Source organism: Tupaia chinensis, unplaced genomic scaffold, assembly GCF_000334495.1.
Source record: "Tupaia chinensis unplaced genomic scaffold, TupChi_1.0 Scaffold000609_1, whole genome shotgun sequence".
NCBI lineage: Eukaryota > Metazoa > Chordata > Mammalia > Scandentia > Tupaiidae > Tupaia > Tupaia belangeri.
Window position 1 is genome coordinate 2,443,816 of NW_006160128.1, and position 20,097 is coordinate 2,463,912.

At 44.2% G+C, this 20,097-nt stretch overlaps 1 protein-coding gene across 4 annotated transcripts in view; it reads right to left on the reverse strand.

Moving 5' to 3' along the window:
• Positions 1-1,847: 1,847 nt before the first annotated feature.
• Positions 1,848-20,097, reverse strand: part of RDH12 (retinol dehydrogenase 12) — a 32,675-nt gene continuing 14,425 nt past the window's right edge. For 2 of the 4 annotated variants that reach the window (XM_006158768.3, XM_006158769.3), the window contains exons 2-8: positions 17,337-17,613; positions 15,597-15,715; positions 14,956-15,111; positions 13,666-13,770; positions 11,739-11,948; positions 8,252-8,441; positions 1,849-2,737 (exon numbers count right to left, since the gene is read on the reverse strand). In XM_006158768.3, the coding sequence (XP_006158830.1) occupies positions 2,635-2,737; positions 8,252-8,441; positions 11,739-11,948; positions 13,666-13,770; positions 14,956-15,111; positions 15,597-15,715; positions 17,337-17,404 (951 nt within the window). In that variant the 5' untranslated portion in view covers positions 17,405-17,613 and the 3' untranslated portion in view covers positions 1,849-2,634. Of the gene's footprint in view, positions 2,738-8,251; positions 8,442-11,738; positions 11,949-13,665; positions 13,771-14,955; positions 15,112-15,596; positions 15,716-17,336; positions 17,614-20,097 lie in introns of all 4 variants that reach the window. The other 2 variants (XM_006158773.3, XM_006158771.3) reach the window with 2 other exon arrangements.

Sequence of the window (20,097 nt, forward strand, 5' to 3'; positions counted from 1 at the left end):
GGCAAGTGGCATGGTGGTTAAAGGCGCTGGACTCCCACATGGCCAACCATGGTTCAAGTCCCAGACCTGGTGGCTTGCTTTCTCACTTCCTCTCTCTCTCTCTGTCTCTCTCTGATCAAATTTCCACTTCCTCCATAGGGAGGAGCAGTAGGGCATGCAGATTCCTAAGAGTGCAGGGTACCTAATGAGGATATCTAATCCTAATTAACATCAGTGCTTTATATTAGCTGCTCTCCTTCCCCACTGGGTTAGGAGGGTGGGAGGGACCCCAGCTCTTGGTGGGACAGCCATTGGCTTAAGTCCCTTAACAGAGTCCATATTAACCACAGAGATCGCCTCAGGAGGCAGCTCTGTTGTCAGCTCAGGCTAATGCACTCCAGGGGATTTGCTGGGGCCTCAGGAACGAAAGTCTTCTCTCTTCTCAGAAGGACCATTCCTCTTTCCCTGACTTGAGCAACCATCAATATTTGTGATTCTGGATGGGAAATCACATACTGTATACTGTGATGTTCAGTGAATCAATGTAAAATAAATAAACTAAAACTTTAAAAAAAGGTATTTGTGAGACAAACAGGGAAACTCCAAGTATTAAATGATATTCAGAAATTATTAATGCTGTTGGGTGTGATCATGGTGTTATGATTTTGTAAAAATCAATAGCTCTTGTGAGAAATATGTGTTAAAACATACATTTGTAAGTGAAGGTATGATATCTACAATGTGCATTAAAATATCTTCTCCTACTCCCCCAAAACCTGTCATGGGAGAAATAAACAAAATAAGGTTGACAATATGTTAATAAAATACTGAAGCTAGGGGCCAGCTGGTAGCATGGTTGTTAAGGCAGCTGGATCCCACATAGCCAACTGTGTGATCAAGTTCAAGACTCAATGGCTTGAAAAGCACACTGAGTGCGTGTGGGTATATGCCCAAAAGGAGGAAGAGGTGAAGAAGAGGGATTGCAGCGTGACTATCCACCATGGGTAGGGGCTGCTCTTTCTCACTCCCCACTCCTACCACCCCCCATTCCAACAAGTGCATACACCCTCTAGCAAATTTTAAAAATTAAGTATGAGTTTAATTTTAAAATAATAATAATAAAATAATAATATTGGGGGCCAGCATGTGGCATGGTGGGTAAGGTGTTGAACTCCCACATGGCTAACCATGGTTCAAGCCCCAGACCTGGTGGCTTGTTTTCTCACTTTCTCTTTCTTTCTCTCTGTCTCTTTCTGGTCAAATTTTAAAATAAACAATGGAAATTAAGTAAATAAGTCTTTTAAAAATAATAATATCAAAGCTAGATGATAGGTACACAAGAGTTCATAATTCTATTTGCTCTACTTTTATTTATTTGAAAATTCCCTTGTAGACTGAGCACAACAAACTGGACCACCAGGTTGGGCACTTGTTATTAAATTGAATTGACAAATAATAATTGTACAAATATGTGGGGTACAGTGTGATGCTTTGATACATGTATGTAATATGTAAATATTTGTAATTCAAGCCACTCTTATCACTTGTGAGATAATACAATTTTTTGGTTTTTTGTTTGTTTTTTCATTTGTTTGGGTTTTTTTAAGGGAGATTTTTGCTATAGGGCACATATGCTCACCAAAGAGACAGAAAGTGAGAAATCACCCCCCAAGGGGATGGCCGTGCCACAATCCCTTCTTCTCCACTATCCTCTCGGGATTTGGGGCTTGCATGCACACTCACTCAGTGTGAGTTTCAAACCTCCAGGTCCAGGACTTGAACTGTGGTTGGCCATGTGGGAGTCCAGCAACATAACCATTATGCCATCTGCTGGTCCTAGATAATACAATGTTAACAGTGGGAGAAACTTTAGCAAACACACAGTTGGTCCATCTTATTTTGCACCCAGATGCAATATTCTAAGAAGGTTATAGTGGATGGGTAGGATATTGTTCACTGGTAGATTGGCTTCCCCTCTTGGCACCATTTCTCCTTTGCTTCCCTAAGAAAATAAATAAGGCATTAGGATGAATGCACAGTCTTTATTTCTCTAAAAATTGAAGTAAAGGGAACTCCTTAGGGGGGAAAAATCTGCATGATGGGAAGGTCCATCTTCATACAGTGGCTCCAGGGTGTTCAGAGGAAGGAATCAAATTCAGCCAAAATTAGCAACACCTTCCTGAATTGATCCAGACTCCAGGGTTGTGCCTAGTACTTGAAGTAGGAAAAGAGGTCAATCTAGAATTTGAGTCTACAGTTCTTGGAAATACATAATGCTGATGCTCCTGTCACCTCAGCTGAGCATACAGGCTGGTGTTTCTGATGCTGGTGACAAAACTGACCCAATATCCCAGGCTCCTCTGCCTGCTACCCCACGCCCAGCCGGGGATCTGCCCAGTCCTCCTGCCCCCAGCAGTTGGCCAACTCTCCAAGTCTTAGAGAAGAATTCTCTGTATCTGTCAATGTCTCCAAGCTGAGTCAGCCTCACAGAAGGATTGGGTGTGCAAAGGATTCCAGTTTGATCAGGAGAATCAGGGCAGGCAGGATTTGCAGCAGCAGTCAGCCAGGAGGACAGTCCTCAGACTTGGCCTTCTCCTTGGTCCCCTTTCACTATGGTATGGATCGGGCCTGATAATGCTATGCCTCTTCCACCAGCTACTCCCACTGAATTCCTAGAAGATCACAGCTGACGTTCCACAGGCGCTCGGCTGTTTTGTTATTTCGGGCCCTTGGAGACACCCAGGCTCTCTTGCAGTCACTGGAGGACACAGAAAGAGGGTGAATACCAGGGGTGAGAACTGGCAGTCTGGCAGCACGTGCAGTCTCTTTCTCAGAATATATTTTTAAGTGTTTAAATATAATATGTCTAAATAGAATAAATGTAAAATAAATTTAAGGAAACTAAGTACATTGAAATGCAGTTTTAAAGTATTCTTAAAACAAATTTGAAATATGGCCTTACATAAGTGACTTTATCAATGGATTCTATAACGAGGTCTAGCACCAGATCTAAAAACCAGCAGATTTCAAAGTAGTAGTGAGCAGAAGTGACATTCTGAGATATTTATAACAACTGCCATATGATGTGAAAATATTTACGACGTTGTTGGTGACAAAGTCACAGGTGGGGCCAGTGGGTGGTGTGGTAGTTCAGGTGGCTGGACTCCCACATGGCTGACTGTGGTTCGAGTCCCAGACCTGGCGACTTGCTTTCTCACTTTCCTTCTCTCTCTTTGTCTCTCTCTGGTCAACTTTAAAAAAATAATAAAGAAAGAAATAATGGGACCAGCACTTAGCGTAATGGCTATGTCATAATAGACTCAGGGCCAGCTCTATAAATGTTTTTACAGCATTTGAAAAACATAGTACTGCAAAGTATTGGAAGGCATAAAGGTATGGAGAACAACTCTAGATAGTAGAGACAGTGTGGGAGGAGAGTGGACAACGTGGTGGTGGGGTGGGAGGGAGAGAATCAAGGGGAAAAAAGCAAAACATATAATGAACACAAAAATGGAAAGCTATCTATCTGTTGATAATTTATATGGTAATATCTTTTTTTAAGAAGTATTTATTATTTAATTTTATTTATTCTTTCATTCATCGTAATTTGACCAGAAAAAGACAGACACAGAGAAAGAAGGAAAGTGAGAAAGGAAGCCACCAGATCCAGGATTTGAACCATGGTCGGCCATGTGGGAATGTCTAGCACCTTAACCACCATGCCACCTGCTAGCCCCATATATGGTAATATCTTTGACTGGACTGATACACAGTGTATTCATGCCGAAAAAAAGAAAAAGAAAAACATAGCACTGATAAAAGAAGAAAGTCTAACATTTAGTTGCTTTTTCCTTAAGTTTTGTTTGTTCACTCATATATAAGCAGATGTAGTCTTTCTCTTTTTCTTCCTTTTATACAAACCTGATATTAAATTTGAGAAGAATATCTTTCTCTTGTTAAAAATAATTTTTTTGGTCCATGACAAGTGGTAAAGGGAGTCAGATCTAATATGGCTGATAGCATGGTTCAAATCCCAGTCCTAGCAGTGTTAAAAACACACTGAGGGGAGGCTAGCAGGTGGTGTGGTGGATAAGGGCGCTGGACTCCCACATAGTTTTTTAAATTATTTATTTAACTTTATTTTATATATTTATTTTAATTTGACCAGAGAAGGACAGAGTAAGAGAGAGAGAGGGAAAGTGAGAAAGTAAGCCACTAGGTTTGGGACTCAAACCACTGTCATCCACGTGGGAGTCCAGTGCCTTTAACCACCACACCTCCTGCCAGCCTCAATAAATAATTTTTTTAAAAAAGGCACAGTGAGGGACCAGCAGTTAGAGTAATGGCTATGTCGCTGGACCGCGGTTCAAGTCCCAGACCCAGTGGCTTAAACTCATGCTGGGCGCATGTACATGCATGCCCAAGATCCCAAGAAGAGAATGGAGGAGAAGGGATTGCGGTGTGACCATCCCTCCTGGGGGGTGATTTCTCGCTTTCTGTCTCTCTGTCTCTCTCTGTCTTTCTGGCGAGTCCACGTGCCCTATAGCAAAAACTCTCCAAAAAAAAAAAAAGGCACACTGAAGAAACCAGCACACGGCCTAATGGTGTAATGGTTACTTATGTCACTGGATTCTCACATAGTCATCCGTGGTTTGAGTCCTGGATCCAGCAGCTTAAAACTCACACCAAGTGCATGTGTGCCCAAAATTCCAAGAAGAGAATGGAGGAGAAAGGATTGTGACATGGCCACCGCCCCCCCCCACGGGGTGATTTATCACTTTCTGTCTCTCTCTAGCAAGTGCACATGCCCTATAGCAAAAAAAATCTCTAAAAATTAAGCACACTGAGGACATTTGCATGTGTGCCTAGAATCTCAACAGAATGGAGAAACGGAGGAGAAAGGATTGTGGCATCCACTGGCGGTACTTTATCTCTCTCGCTCGCTCGCTCGCTCTCTCTCTCTTGCGCACACGTGAGGGCATGTGCTCTCTAGCAAAATTTTAAAATTTTTTTCTATATTATTATTATGGCAAAGGGCCTGGGCATGTACATAAGAGAAAGAGAAGACAGAGAAAGAAAGTGCCCTCCCCCCCCCATGGGACTGGTCTTGCCATAATCGTTTTGCCTCCAATTCTCCATTCCATTGAGATCCTGGGCATGTGTGTGCACACACAGTGCAAAATCCACCAGGACAGAACTCACGTACTGGTCCACCATGTGAGAGCTGGCTTCCACTGCACAGCACTTAACCATTGTGCTATGGGGCTGGCCCAAAATATATTTTTTAATTATACAGATAATAAATAAATAGATGAACTTCTAAAATTTTTTAAATAATAAATACTTTGAATGAAATGTAGAATCCCCCTACACAGTCAGCCTGACTCTGAGAACCCTTTCCCATTAATTAATTATTTGAAAATGATGCATATAATGACTGTGTAACATTTGATCACACATTTAAGGCAGTAACATTAAACACTCAGACTCAAGAGTTGCATCGTCCAATAGAAATATGACATGAGAGCCAGCCAATGACATGGTGGCTAATGTGGCTAGATCCCACATGGCCCTGAGATCAGCATCAAGTACCAGAACTGATGGCTTGAGAAACACGTCAGGCACATGTATGTGCACACCCAAAATCCCAAAAGGAGAGAGAGATGGAGAGGGGATTGCAGTGTGATCATTCCCTGTGGGAGGTGCTTTCTTATTCTGTCTCTCTCTGGTGAGTACATGCATCCTCTAACAAATAAAAAAAAAGAAAGAAAGAAAGAAAAGAAAGGTACGAATCACGAACATGAACCTCATATAAAAATTTAAATTTTCTAGGGACCAGCAGTTAGCGTAATGGCTATGTCTCTGAACTCCCATGTAGTCAACCACGGTTCGAGTCCCAGATCTGGTGGCTTAAACTCACGCCGGGCATGTGTGCATGTGTGCCCAAGATCCCAAAAGGAGAATGGAGAAGGGATTGAAGCAGGACCATCCCTGTATGTCTGTCTGTCTTTCTGGCGAGCACACGTGCCCTATAGCAAAAACCTTGCCAAAAAGAAAAAAAAAATTAAATTTTCTAGTAGTCACATTTAAAAAGTAAGAAGAAATCGGGGGGAGGTCAGTAGGTGGCATAGTGATTAAGGCGCTGGACACTCTCACATGGCCAATCATGGTTCATGTCCCAGACCTGGTGGCTTGCTTTCTCACTTTCTCTCTCTCTCTCATCTTTTTCTCTCTCTGGTCAAATTTAAAAATAAATGAATGAATAAATAAAATTAAATACTTTTTTTTGAGGAGAGGTTTTTTTCTATAGGGTGCATATGATGACCAGAAAGACAGAGAGAGACAGAGAGACAGAAAGTGAGAAATCACCACCCGGGGAGATGGCAACTCCACAACCCCTTCTCCTCCATTTCCTCTCTGGATCTTAGGCACGCACGCACGCACGCCCAGCGTGAGTTTAAGCCACCAGATCCGGGACTCAAACTGCTGTTGACTACATGCGAGTCCAGCGACATAGCCATTATGCCAACTGCTAGTTCCCAAATAAATAATTTTTTTAAAAGAGAGAGATTAAAAAAAAAAAAAGAAGTGGATACATTTAATCTTATTAGGTCATCAGGAAAGTCGTGATGCATTTTTGCATAGAAAAATACGTCATAACTTTCCCAATGACCTGATAGTAATAAATTCTATTTAACCCAGTATGGACAAGTTATTTCAGCATGTAATCAGTATCACAACTAATAAAATATTTTACACTTCTTTTCTAATCCTATGTCTTCAAAATCGGGTGTGCTTACACACCAGCACATACAGATTTAGACTAGCTAAAAGTGCTCAAAAGTCACCACGGGGCTAGTGGCAACCATATTGAACAGCACAGTTTTACAGCCAGACTGCCTGGGTTTACATCCCACTTGCAAGTTATATGACCCTGAGCCAGTTGTGAGATTATCCTGTGCCTCAATTTCATCTAAAAGAGGGGGATAATATTACCTCCCTCTCAGAGTTGTGATGATTCGATGAGCTAATACACACAAAACACATAAGACTGCAAATACATTTCAAGGAACATTAGCTGTTATCATTTATCCATTCCCCCACTGTTGGACGCTGAGGTAAATGGGAAGGAAATTTAATCCTCGGCTTTCTTTTATTCCCAAACTCCGGCTGCCCACTGAGTTTGTGTTAAAACTGCGCATAGAGGGGACCAGCAATTAGCGTAATGGCCATGTCGCTGGACTCCCACGTAGTTGACCACGGTTCGCATCCCAGACCGGGTGGCTTAAAACTCACGCCGGGCACGTGTGCGTGCGTGCCCAAGATCCCGAGAGGAGAATGGAGGAGAAGGGATTGCGGCGTGGCCATCTCCCCCTGGGGGGTGATTTCTCGCTTTCTGTCTGTATGTCTTTGTCTGGCGAGCGCATGCAGCCTATAGCCAAAACTTCTCAAAAAAAAAAAAAAAAACTGCGCATAGAAATTTCTATTGGGTCATTGGAAAAGTCACGATGTCTTTTTCTACATTTTTATATGCAAAAATGCATCATGACATTTCAGACGACCCAGTATTTCTCTGTTCCAACGAATAGTGCTGATCTTGGTGACACTGGGAGAGAGTTCACCCTGGAGAGAATGACCTTCCTCCAGCACTTTGTGCTAAGTGGTATTAAACAATTCATGAATCGGATGAGCCAAACGCTTAGATGAGAAAAAGGATCCAGAGGGCCTGGTAACTCTTTCCACAGCATAACGAGCGGGGACAGTTTTCTCTCACTGCTTTCCGAAAGCTACAAAGTACATAGAAATGTGGTACCCAGGCGTAAAACAGCCATTCTCAGCGCTGTGGTGGCAACACACTGCTCAGAGAGGCTGGACCCCACGTGATAACTGTGGTTTAAGTCCCTGACCTGAAACAAGCCAGGCAACCCACAGGAGTGCTCAGAATAGGCTAGAGGACTGGAAGAAGGGGTCATAGTATAGCCGGGGCCTGTGGCATGAATGGAGTCCTGTATCTCTCAGTCACTTTCTCTCATGCCTATATCAAGAATAAAGAAGAAAATGTTCAATTAAAATTTAAAAATAAAATAGAGCTATAAAAAACAACTCTTTCTAACATAAGTTCCTAATGTAAGTTTCCTTGGAAAATTAACAGCACTTGATTTGCAGTCCCAGCCCAAACCTGATTCCACCATCAGGCACAGACTCAGCTGCTTGGAGACCTGGGCTTCACACGCAACGCAGGTGGAGGAGAGAACCTGCAGCTGTCACGTACCTGAAGTACTTTCCGCTCAAGGGCTCCAGACCCTCAGCCAGGGCGCAGTGAAGGCTGGTCTGTGCCCCGTCCCGTGCTGACTTCACAAAGGGGGAGAAGATCCGCCAGAGCAGGCACAGCAGGTAGGAGTGCCGGACCAGCTCAGAGCGGACAACACCTGGGTGCACTGCATAGGTGGTGACTCCCGTGCCTAGGGCAAAGAGGGCACAGTGAGACCAGGAATACCCTCTGAGGCCAGGGAAACTCTTTCTTGTAGCAAAATACATAGATGAAAAGGGATTTGGCAACACAGCTCCTGGGTTTAGAAGGTACCACTCCTAAACTGGCAGAATCTGATTAGTAGTTTATTGATCTTACCCAGAAAGATCTAAAGCCGTCTCAACCTTTCATGCTCTAAAGAGGCGGCCTCGTTCAAGGCCCTTCTATTTCAATGTCACATTGATACTACGGCTTAAGTAATACAAAACAACAAGCAGAATGATCAATTATTGACAGTGGTATCTTTACCATTTATTTTAGAAGGGGCTTAGGGCTAACAGCTTCATTGGAAGGTGAATGGGCTAGGACCTTTTTTACATTTGCCTGAGAAATGCATTTTATGAGGGGCAGAGTGAAGGGTGATGGAGACTGTGGAGGGTTGATGAACGTGACACCTGGTGCCACCACTTTTATTTAGTACTGATTAAGTGCAACAGCTGTGTTACGTGCTTTACAACCATGATCTGGTTTAAGTCTCTTTTTTAAAGAATTATGTATTTATTTCATTCCATTTGTCATTGTTATTTTTTAATTTGACTAGAGAGAGACAGAAAAGGAAAATGAGAAAGCAAGTCACCAGGTCCAAGACTCAAACTGCAGGCAGCCATGTGAAAGTCCAGCACCTTAACCACCACACTACCTGCTGGATCCTCATTTACTTCTTAAAGAGGCTTGTGAGGCAGATAATATTAAGATGCCCTAGGGTCAGCAGGTGATGTGGAATTTAAGGCAGCTGGATCTTACACGGCCAACTCTGCAGTTTGAGTTTTGGATCCCGTAGTTTAAAAACCATGTCAGGTGCATATGCATGCGTGCCCCAAATCCTGAGAGGAGCATGGAGGAGAAGGGACTGTGGTGTGTCATCTCCCTTGTTACAGTGATTTCTCTCTTTCTCTCTCTCTCCCTCTGGTAAGCACACATGCTTTATAGAAAAAATAATTATTAAGATGCCATTTATAGCGGAGGAAACTAAGTCACAGAGAGGTTAAATGAACTGGTATCTCCTGAGACTAGAGGGTTCTTTCTTATTTTAAGAGAGAGATTTTTGCTATAGAGTGTGTGCACACACCAGAGAGATAGACTGAGAAATCACCCCCTGGTTGGGGGGGGGGGCGGGGGCCATGCCTCAATCCCTTCTCTTCCATTCTCTTGTTGGGATTTTGGGCACGCACGCACACACACCAGGCATGAGTTTCAGGCCCCCCAGGTCTGGGACTCAAACTGAAGTCAGCCATGCTGGAATCCAGCAATGTAACCATTATGCCCATTATGCCATCTGCTGGTCTCAATTTGGGGCTTCTTAAAGGTATGAGTAGAAGGATCTCACTTTTTCAAATGGTCAAGAAAGGTATAGTGAACAACAAGGTCATACCTAAAGACTACAGAGCTGGGAACCAGCAGTTAGCATAATGGCTATGTCGCTGGATTCCCATGTAGTTGACCGCGGTTCATGTCCCGGCCCCGGTGGCTTAGAACTCACACCAGGCGCGTGTGCGTGTGTGCCCAAGATCCCAAGAGGAGAATGGAGGAGAAGGGATTGCGGTGTGACCATCCCCCCTGGGGGGTGATTTCTCGCTTTCTGTCTCTATGTCTCTCTCTGTCTGTCTGGCGAGCACACGCGCCCTATGGCGGAAACCTCTCAAAAAAAAAAAAGACTATAGAGCTAAGATCTGAACCCTGACTTAGTGTGAATTCTGGGGATCAGTAGACAGTGTAATGGTTACGTTGCCGGACTCTCATGTAGTCAACCATGATTCTAGTCCTGAACCCAGCGGCTTAAAACTCACACAGGGCATGTGTACATGCTGAGCCCAAAATTCCTGAGAGGGATTAGAGAAGGGACTGTGGTGGTGGCCATCCCCCATGAGGGGGGTGAGTTCTTGCCTTCTGTCTTTTTGTCTCTTTCTGTCTCTTCTGTGAGCACACACACCCTATAACAAAAATCTCTAAAAGAAAAAAATTTAAAAAGTGCAAATTCTGGGGCTAGCCAGGTGGCGTGATGGTTGAAGCGGCTAGATCCTACATGGCTGACTGTGCGGCTTGAGTCTTGAATCCAGCAATTTGAGAAACATGCCAGGTACATGTGCATGTGTGCCCAAAATCCCAAGAGGAGAATGGAGAAGAAGGGACTGCAGTGTAGCTATATTCCCTTGGGGTGCTTTCTCTCTATCTCTCTCCCTCTCTGTCTCTCTCCACTGAGTACATACACCCTATAGAGAATTAAAAAAAAAAAAAGAAAGTATGAATTCTGAAGTTAGACTAGATTTGAATCCTGGCTCAGCTAGGAAACTTATTTGGGCAAATCTTTTAATATATCTGTGCTGTGTCTTCATTTGTAGCGGGGGAGGGGGGGCGGATAACAGCACCTACCTCACAGAAATGTTGTATTACGTGAGTTAAGACATATAGTTGCATGGCACACATAAAACTCCCAATTCTCATTGTTATTACTAAGATCTATTTTTATGATTACCCTATTCTTCCACCTTTGGCATTCTGACATCAACACCATTGTTCCCAAATTCTGCATTCTTCACTGTAACAAATGACCTTCCAGATTCTCAGATATCAGAGCCACAGGAGCCGCAGCTCAACCCAAAACTCCAGGGAAGCGCATGGTCATGGATTCAGAGTCAGCCTCACCTCCTTTTACGGCTGAGAGGGTGAAGCCAGGGAGGTGAAAGGAACATGTCCACATACACACGAGACCAGTCTGTGGCAGACCAAAAACCTGGACCCAGAGTTCTGAAATCCAGCCCCAGCACCCTGACTCCCAGTGGTCCTCTCATCAGTGTATGGAGCTCTGCAAAGCCCACATGAAGGAAGCACCCTGGATTTAAAGCAGAGCACCCACATTCCATTTCTCTTTCCTTTGCCATATAGCCTTGAGCTGGCCTGTTCCTTGGTCCTTAGTTCTGACCAATAATAGGAATAATAATATCTGTCTATTACAGAGGGTTCCTGTGAAAATCCAGTGAGATAATAGATTTCAAATAAAACGTGCCATAAATATAAGGTAACTGTGAGATTCCTAACCCTATTCAACTTTAAGCATCCCTGGGGCACTGACTTTATTTTTATTCTCTTTATAACCTCATTCTCAGTAAACTGAGATACTACTTAAATGTGGATGTTTGACCGCCTGACTTCAGAGGTTTCTGTGAACCTCTAATCTGGACTGAGGACCCTGTTTTTACTATTTTAATCCTAGCACTTTCTCTAGACTTACCTTGAAGCCTCTTGGCCAATTCACGGGTAAAAAGCACATTGGCCAGCTTGCTGTGGCAATAGGCAAACCCCCTGCTGTAGTGCTTCTCACTTTGGAGGTCATGGAAGCGAATCTTGCCAATGTGGTGAACCACTGATGACAGGTTCACCACCCGTGCAGGAGCAGATTCCTTCAGCCTGTCCAGGAGCAGGTAGGTGAGAAGAAAGTGACCTACAAGGAGAACCAGCAGGAAAGATGGAAGAGTGAAATGGCAGTCCAGGCTCTGGTTGTGGAAGCGAGTAACAGGACTTCAGCTTTAGCTCACTATCTTCTGGGTGTAAACAAATTCTTTTTTTTTTTTTTTCTTTTTTTGGAGAGGTTTTTGCTATAGGGCACGTGTGCTTCCCAGAATGACAGAGAGAGACAGAGAGACAGAAAGCGAGAAATCACCCCCCAGGAGGGATGGCCACACCGCAATCCCTTCTCCTCCATTCTCCTCTTGGGATCTTGGGCATGCACACACACATGCCCAGCATGAGTTTAAGCCACTGGGTCCAGGACTGGAACTGTGGTCGACTACATGGGAGTCCAGCAACATAGCCATTATGCTAACTGCTGATCCCTGGGTGTGAACAAATTGTGATGCTATGAGTAACTCAGTGCTAATAGTAAGTTGGCCTGCGTTAGAGGATTCCTCAAAGAAAGGGCCAGAACTAGACTGAAGGTAAGGTAATTATACTTAATCTATAATCTATATTTCTGTTCTTTCCCCCAGTCATGAGAAATACTTACCCACTGGCTTTCATCTCACCCTTTGACCATGATTGCATAACTGCAGACCCAGGTACACTCATGTACAGAGGGAATGATGAGATAGTCAGGAAAAATGGCATACGCTTAGGATCAGAAAACATGTTTCATGCATGTTTTCCTCTCTAGACCCACCACCCTGCTTTTTTTGGAGAGGTTTTTGCTATAGGGCACGTGTGCTTCCCAGAATGACAGAGAGAGACAGAGAGACAGAAAGCGAGAAATCACCCCCCAGGAGGGATGGCCACACCGCAATCCCTTCTCCTCCATTCTCCTCTTGGGATCTTGGGCATGCACACACACATGCCCAGCATGAGTTTAAGCCACTGGGTCCAGGACTGGAACTGTGGTCGACTACATGGGAGTCCAGCAACATAGCCATTATGCTAACTGCTGATCCCTGGGTGTGAACAAATTGTGATGCTATGAGTAACTCAGTGCTAATAGTAAGTTGGCCTGCGTTAGAGGATTCCTCAAAGAAAGGGCCAGAACTAGACTGAAGGTAAGGTAATTATACTTAATCTATAATCTATATTTCTGTTCTTTCTCCCAGTCATGAGAAATACTTACCCACTGGCTTTCATCTCACCCTTTGACCATGATTGCATAACTGCAGACCCAGGTACACTCATGTACAGAGGGAATGATGAGATAGTCAGGAAAAATGGCATACGCTTAGGATCAGAAAACATGTTTCATGCATGTTTTCCTCTCTAGACCCACCACCCTGAACTCAGAATCCTAGCCTGCCACATACCTCAGATTTTCAAGTTTGTCTGTCTCCATGGATCAACCCTTGACTTGACTGGCCCTCATTTGGATGCAACCCCTCTAGGCAAACAATGATTCCTATACCACCAGAACTTTAGGCCTGCACTACCACTGCCTCTCCAAGAATTATGTTCTTCTCTCTAGTATCTCCTGACATTTGGGGGTTCTTAAAGGTATGAGTAGGAGGGTCTCCCTTTTTTTGAATTGGTCAAGAGAGGAACAGTGAATAGCAAGCCAATGTGCCCAGTCTGTTGGAACCTAAGCTCTATGAGGACCACTGGGGAATCTCAGCACTGGTATAGGGCCATCTTGCTATGGAGAACAAAGTAGAGTATGCCTCACTTTTCAGTCACCCAAACTTACTTACCCAAGTGGTTGACTCCCAGGTGGGTTTCAAATCCATCAGCTGTCTTGGAATATGGACACATCATCACTCCCGCATTGTTGATCAGAATATGGAGCTGCTTTTCTTCTATAGACCACAAACAAGGAGACCCAGTAGTTAGCAAGGAGCCCACTAGCTGCCTACCACAGTCCTCTCCTTTGTGAGTTCTGTTTGTTGGGGCAAGGTTTTGTATTTTTTCTTAAATTTTCTTTTTTAAACATTTACTTATTTGTTGTGTTTTTTAAGCCACTGGGCCCAGGACTTGAACCATACTCAGCCATGTGGGAATCCAGTGTCTTAATCACTGTACTACCTGCTGGCCCAACAGGCAAAGTTTTGATAGGAGCTATTCACTCTGCTCCATTCTTTTTTTTTTTTTTTTTTGGAGAGATTTTCACTGTAGGGCGCGTGCGCTCGCCAGACAGACAGAGAGAGACAGAGAGACAGAAAGAGAGAAATCACCCCCAAGGGGGGATGGTCACGCCACAATCCCTTCTCCTCCATTCTCCTCTCGAGATCTTGGGCACGCAAGCACACGCCCCCGGCGTGAGTTTTAAGCCACCAGGTCCGAGACACGAACCGCGGTCGACTACGTGGGAGTCCAGCGACATAGCCATTACGCTAACTGCTGGTTCCCCTCTGCTCCATTCTTTGAAGACAAGATACTGCCCAGCAGTCAGTAACTATCCCTATTGGGACCTATCTCAGTGATACTCAACCATTGGCATTGAGTTTTTTATTTTAGTGATCGTACTTTCTAGACACTGTTCACATCCATTTAGTCAACAAATGTGTACTGACTACCGGTTCTGGGCTGGCCCAACCCACTGGGAACCCAGTGGTAAAACACAGCAGACATGGTCCCTGTCCCTCATGGATTATGTAGACCTTGATAGAAGATGGTCATTTCTAAGACCCAGCAGAATTTTAGCAGCATCACAGCCTCATCTAGTGCCAATGGCCACAGAAGGTTGATTCTCGGGATGAAAGAAGAATGGCATTATGGCCACGCCTTGATGCCAAGGTACAAGCCCAGACAGGAAGATGACACCTCCAACGTTCCCATTGCTGAGGCAAAAAGATGATAAGGATCCTGCCCAGCTTGTCCACCCACCATCCTTTTCCCAGTCCCCAGTCCTGCTAGTTCATGTGGCAGAACCTGTCCAGTAGGATCAATGAAGGTTCTGATGTAAGGGCCGTAGATGGTCCAGGGTGGAGCAGTCACTCCTTTACCCAGTTTCCTGCTTTTCTAGTTACCTACTCGGTCCTCACCTGCCAGAAAGTCCTCAGCAAAGGCTCGGATGGATTTGGTGTCAGATAGGTCCAGTTTCCGAACCAGTACCTGGGAATTCTTAGTATCCGCTCGGATTTCACTAGCTGCAGACTCCCCCTTCAGTACATCTCGGCAGGCAATATATACCCGGGCTCCTGGAGCCAAAACAAAGAGGGGAATATGTGTAGAGGCTGGGCTGAAAAGAAGTATAGTAAGTGAGCTTGGCACTGGTGGATGGAGCATTTTCCCAGCTAGCCCTGAACAGTGCAGTGACCATATCGCCACTTCAGGAGTCTTACAGTAGTACTTGGTGTCAGGTAATTTCCTTGCTGGTCAGCTTAGCTCCAGACTGGCAACTCTGACTTATACTAATACTTAATGTTGCTTTAGTATCTCTTTCAAAATAACTGACCTGATCAATATTATGCATGGTCATCATTGTTTTTCTGACTTATGTAACGCGGAAGGAGGGGAGAGGAAGGAAGATTTGTTGAAGTTGTCATCACAGCTGGATGTGAACCCTAGGTTTCTTGAAATCAGAGCTTCCAAGCACAGGAATAAAGTCAAGGAAACATGGGCAGAGCTCCCAGTGAGAAGGGCAGGAGGCACGGCCTGTGGAGACCTTCAGGGAAAGACTTGCCTCTGCGAGCGAGCTCCCTGGCCGTCTCTTTGCCAATGCCTGTGTTGGCGCCGGTGATCACAACGACCTTCCCTGGAAGCTGCACGTTTGTTCTACAAACTCCGCCAGCAAAGAACTTCCTGTCAGCAAGGGAAACAAGAGCATCACCACCATTCTTTCCAACCACACTGAGATTCATGAAGTAAAAGCCATCCAGTCTCAAAGAGGGATATCTCTAACTTGTAGTCAGGAGACCCAAAGAAGCTTGTCTTCATGGGATAACATTTTTTCCACTAGACAAGGTCCCTGCTCATCAGCATAGGTTGGTAGATCATGTGCCCAGAAGCTACAAATCATCAGGAAAGAGTAAGTGCTCTTGAGCCAGAGCCAATGAGGGCCTTCTTTGTTATTCAATCGATAACAGAGATAGAGATACCCAGTACTTATCTCTAGAGGTTCCTGGGAGTCAGCTTCCTCCTCTAACCTGCATGGAAACACACCTGTGATGAATGTTAGTGGGATCAGTGATCCTGTGCCCTAGGACTTCACTGTGAATGATGACCAGCATTCTGGCAGGCAGCAAACACAAACACCTCTCTTGGGCTGTCTCTCTAGTTTGAGAGATCAAGGCATCTTCAGAGACTTTCTGCCATCCTATTAGGATTTCATTCTGGCCATTGGTGCACAGAGAGAAACCCTCTCTTATTCAGACCTCTGTACAGACAACATGAAGTTGACTACATAAGTTCCAAAAACGAAGGCCAAAGGGGTAGAGAACTAACATTCCTGAGCATCATCTGACTACCAGGCACTGGGCTAGGCACGTTTACACAAATACACTTTAATCCTCTCGACCACTCCAGTATTATTTGCACATTATACTGGAGAAAACTGAGGCTTAACAACATTCTATCTAGGTCTAGTGGTGCAGAACTGGAATGTGAATCTAAGTCTCTATACCTGGACCTAGAATACACCATCTCTGTTATATCCACTTAGTCCTTTTCTTAAAATCATTGGCAATCTAAACATTGTCCACTCAGAATACACATTTCTTTGACACCTCCAGAAATCCCACAGCAAAAAAGCATCTCAAAATATTAGTTGAGGGGCCAGCAGATGACATGGTGGTTGTGATGCTGGACTCCGACATGACTGAAAGTGGTTCAAGTCTTGGACCTGATGGCTTGCTTTCTCACTTTCCCTTTCTCTCTCTCTTTGTCTCTCTCTGGTCAATTTAAAATAAAGATAAATAATAACAAATAAAGTTAAATTTAAATGTAGAAAAAAAAAAAAACATTAGTTGCAGAGAGACTTGAAGAGAAGAGACCTTGTTTATTCACAAAATGCCTGGTACTCACAATGAGTCACTCAACAAGGACCACCCACAACAGCCCAGCTGGGTTACTTTGACTAGGGACAGAGAAGAAAGGGAGATCTTCAGAGAAACCTAAGGGAATGGAGTGAAAGAGCAAGGACTCCCTCCCACCTAAGCTGTCTGTTGAGCTACTTAACAGAGTCATCCACTCAGCCCTGCATAGGCATCAGAGCTCAAATCCGCCCCACCTTCACCCAGCCCTAGGTGCTTCCTTTTCAGTTTCCACCATGCTACCCATAACCCCTCCTCTTTTCCTGCCTGCTCTGCCCTAACTTTCTCTTCCTCGGCCTCCTTCTTTTTCTCTTTTTTTTCAGCAGCCGAGAACCTGCTCCCAAGGCAGGAATTTGTAAACTATTGTTAGAAGTTGTTGAATTAAGACAAACCTGATGGATGGAGCTATCACGTACAAGAAAGAAATGAAGGAGGTGAACAATCCCAAGGTAACCAGCATGTTTTCAACCTCTTTCGGTCCTGCTGCTTTTGCTGTTTCTCCACCTTCAGCCTCAACTATGGCCTGGGCTCCTGGTCTGGCTCCAACTCTTAGCTGCTTCTCGCTCCTCTTGCTCCTGGGTGCTCAGCAACAGCCTGGCTCTCGGCACAGCCCAGAATCCTGTTTAAATCCAAGAGCTGTCAGAGCACAGCCTGCTGGGAGATGTAGTCCTGGGGGAAGTGGATGAAGGAAAGATCGGAGCCTTACTCACACTTACTGGAAAAGAGTATGTGGGGAAACTGGAGTAACTGCCCCCTAAATCTACCACCTTCAATTGCTTCTCTTATCTAGGGAATGTGGTCTTCCAACCACCCCCACGTCTACTCCTACAATATGGAATATTTTAGCTTTAGGAACAGAGCCCCCATAATGCTTGAAATATATGCGCCATTAAAATAGAAAAATAGGAACCATCAGTTAGCATAATGGCTATGTTGCTGAACTCCCATGTAGCCGACCACGGTTTGAGTCCCGGACCTGGTGGCTTAAACTCACACCGGGCACATGTGCATGTGTGCCCAAGATCCCAAGAGGAGAATGGAGGAGAAGGGATTGTGGTGTGGTCACACCCCTGGGGGTGATTTCTCGCTTTCTATCTCTCTGTCTCTCTCTGTCTTTCTGGCGAGTGCACATGCCCTATAGCAAAAAACTCTTAAAAAAAAAAAAGAAAGAAAGAAAAGAAAAGAAAAATAAAGACAAAACTTCCAGAAGACTGTGGTAAAAGTCAGAAGAGTGGTTGTGCTTAGTGAGGAAGAGTAGTGACTGGGAGGGGACATGGCAGAAGCTCCCACAGGGCTGATGTTCTGTTCTTTGATCTAGATACTAGTACACAAGTGCACTCGCTTAGTGAAACTGTGTTGCATCATATACTTTTTCTTTTCCCTTTAGGTGGTATCTCTTAAGGGAGATGCAGATCAAAACCGCAATGAGATACCACCTAATCCCTGTCAGAATGACTAAGATTTAAACACAGAAAATGATAAGTGTTGGTGGGATTGTGGTGAAAGGGGAACTCTCCTACACTGCTGGTGGGAATGTAAATTGGCCCAACCACTATGGAAAACTACATGGAGATACTTCAGAGACTACAGATAGAACTACCATGTGATTCAGCAATCCCACTCCAGGTATTTACCTAAAGGACAGGAGAATGCTCAGGCGGAAAAGTGCTTGCACTTCAATGTTTATTGTAGCATTATTTATAATTGCTAAGACATGGAACCAATCTAAATATCCACGAACAGATGAATGGATTGAAAAAGTGTGACACATATACTCTATGGAATACTATTCAGCCATAACAAACAAGACCCTGGTATTTGATAGAAAGTGGTCAAATATGGAAGATTTATTGCTGAGTGAAGCAAGCCAGGCTATGAAAGAAAGATATTGTATGTCTTCACTTAACGTACACTGTCTGCACTCTATGGTAGAGACTGAACGATTGGAGGACATAAAAGCACTGAAAATAATTATGGATGCTGGAGACAGTTTGGAAGGAGGGTGGGAGAAGGGAAAAGTATAGGGAAGGAAATCAGGGAGAAAAAATCAAGAGGCAAGGTATTTGTGGGACACAGAAATGGTTTATTACCTGCTGATGATAATGATAACATGTATAGTCTTCTCAACTGAGTTGGTCTGAGATGTTTTTCATTTTGGGTAAATTCTCTTTACAAGTCAAATGATATATAGTGATCAAATGTTTAAAAAAATAGTAACAATAAAAATTTAAAAATAAAATAAAAATTTTAAATGTACATGACAGGTCCAGGAGGCAGTGTGGTGGTTAAATTGCTGGATCCCACATGGCCAGCTCCACAGTTTGAATCCCAAACCTTCTGGCCTGAAAAACATGCCAAGAGTGTAATTATGCACGCCAAAAACCCCTAGAGAAGAATGGAGGAGAAAGGATTGTGGTGTGACCATCTCCTCCGGCAGGTGATTTCTCACTTTCCCTCTCTCTCTGTGTCTCTCCAACAAGTGAACACCCCTTTGGCAAAATAATAATGATAATAATAATGAAGTCTTCATGACAAAAAAAAACAACATACACATGGAGCAGCAGGTGGTGTGGAGGTTAAGGTGCTGGATCCCACATGGCCGACTGCACAGTCTGAGTCTCAGATCCAGAGGCTTGAAAACTGTATGACATCCATGTGTATGCGTGCCCCCAATCCTGAGAGGAGACTGGAGGAGACTGCAGCATGGCCATCCCCCTGGGGGTGCTTTCCCACTTTCTCTCTCTCTCTCTTTCTCTCTCTTGTGAATGCATGTCCCTTATAACAACTTGTATCATACACAAGAGTCTAATTTATTTAGTATATCAAAGACTCTTACCAATCAAAAGACAAAAAAATAACAACCTAATTCAATAACAGTTTACTGTGGGACCAGCAGTTGGAGTAAATGGCTATGTTGCTGGCTCCCATGTAGTTGACTGTGGTTAGAGTCCCGGACCCGGTGGCTTAAACTCATGCTGGGTAAATCTGTGTGCATGCCTAAGATCCCAAGAGGAGAATGGAGGAGAAGGAATTGTGGTGTGGCCATCCCCCCAGGAGGTGATTTCTCGCTTTCTGTCCTCTATGTCTGCATGCGCCCTATAGCAAAAACCCCTCCAAAAAAAAAAAAAAAAAAAAAAAAAATCAAACACGGTG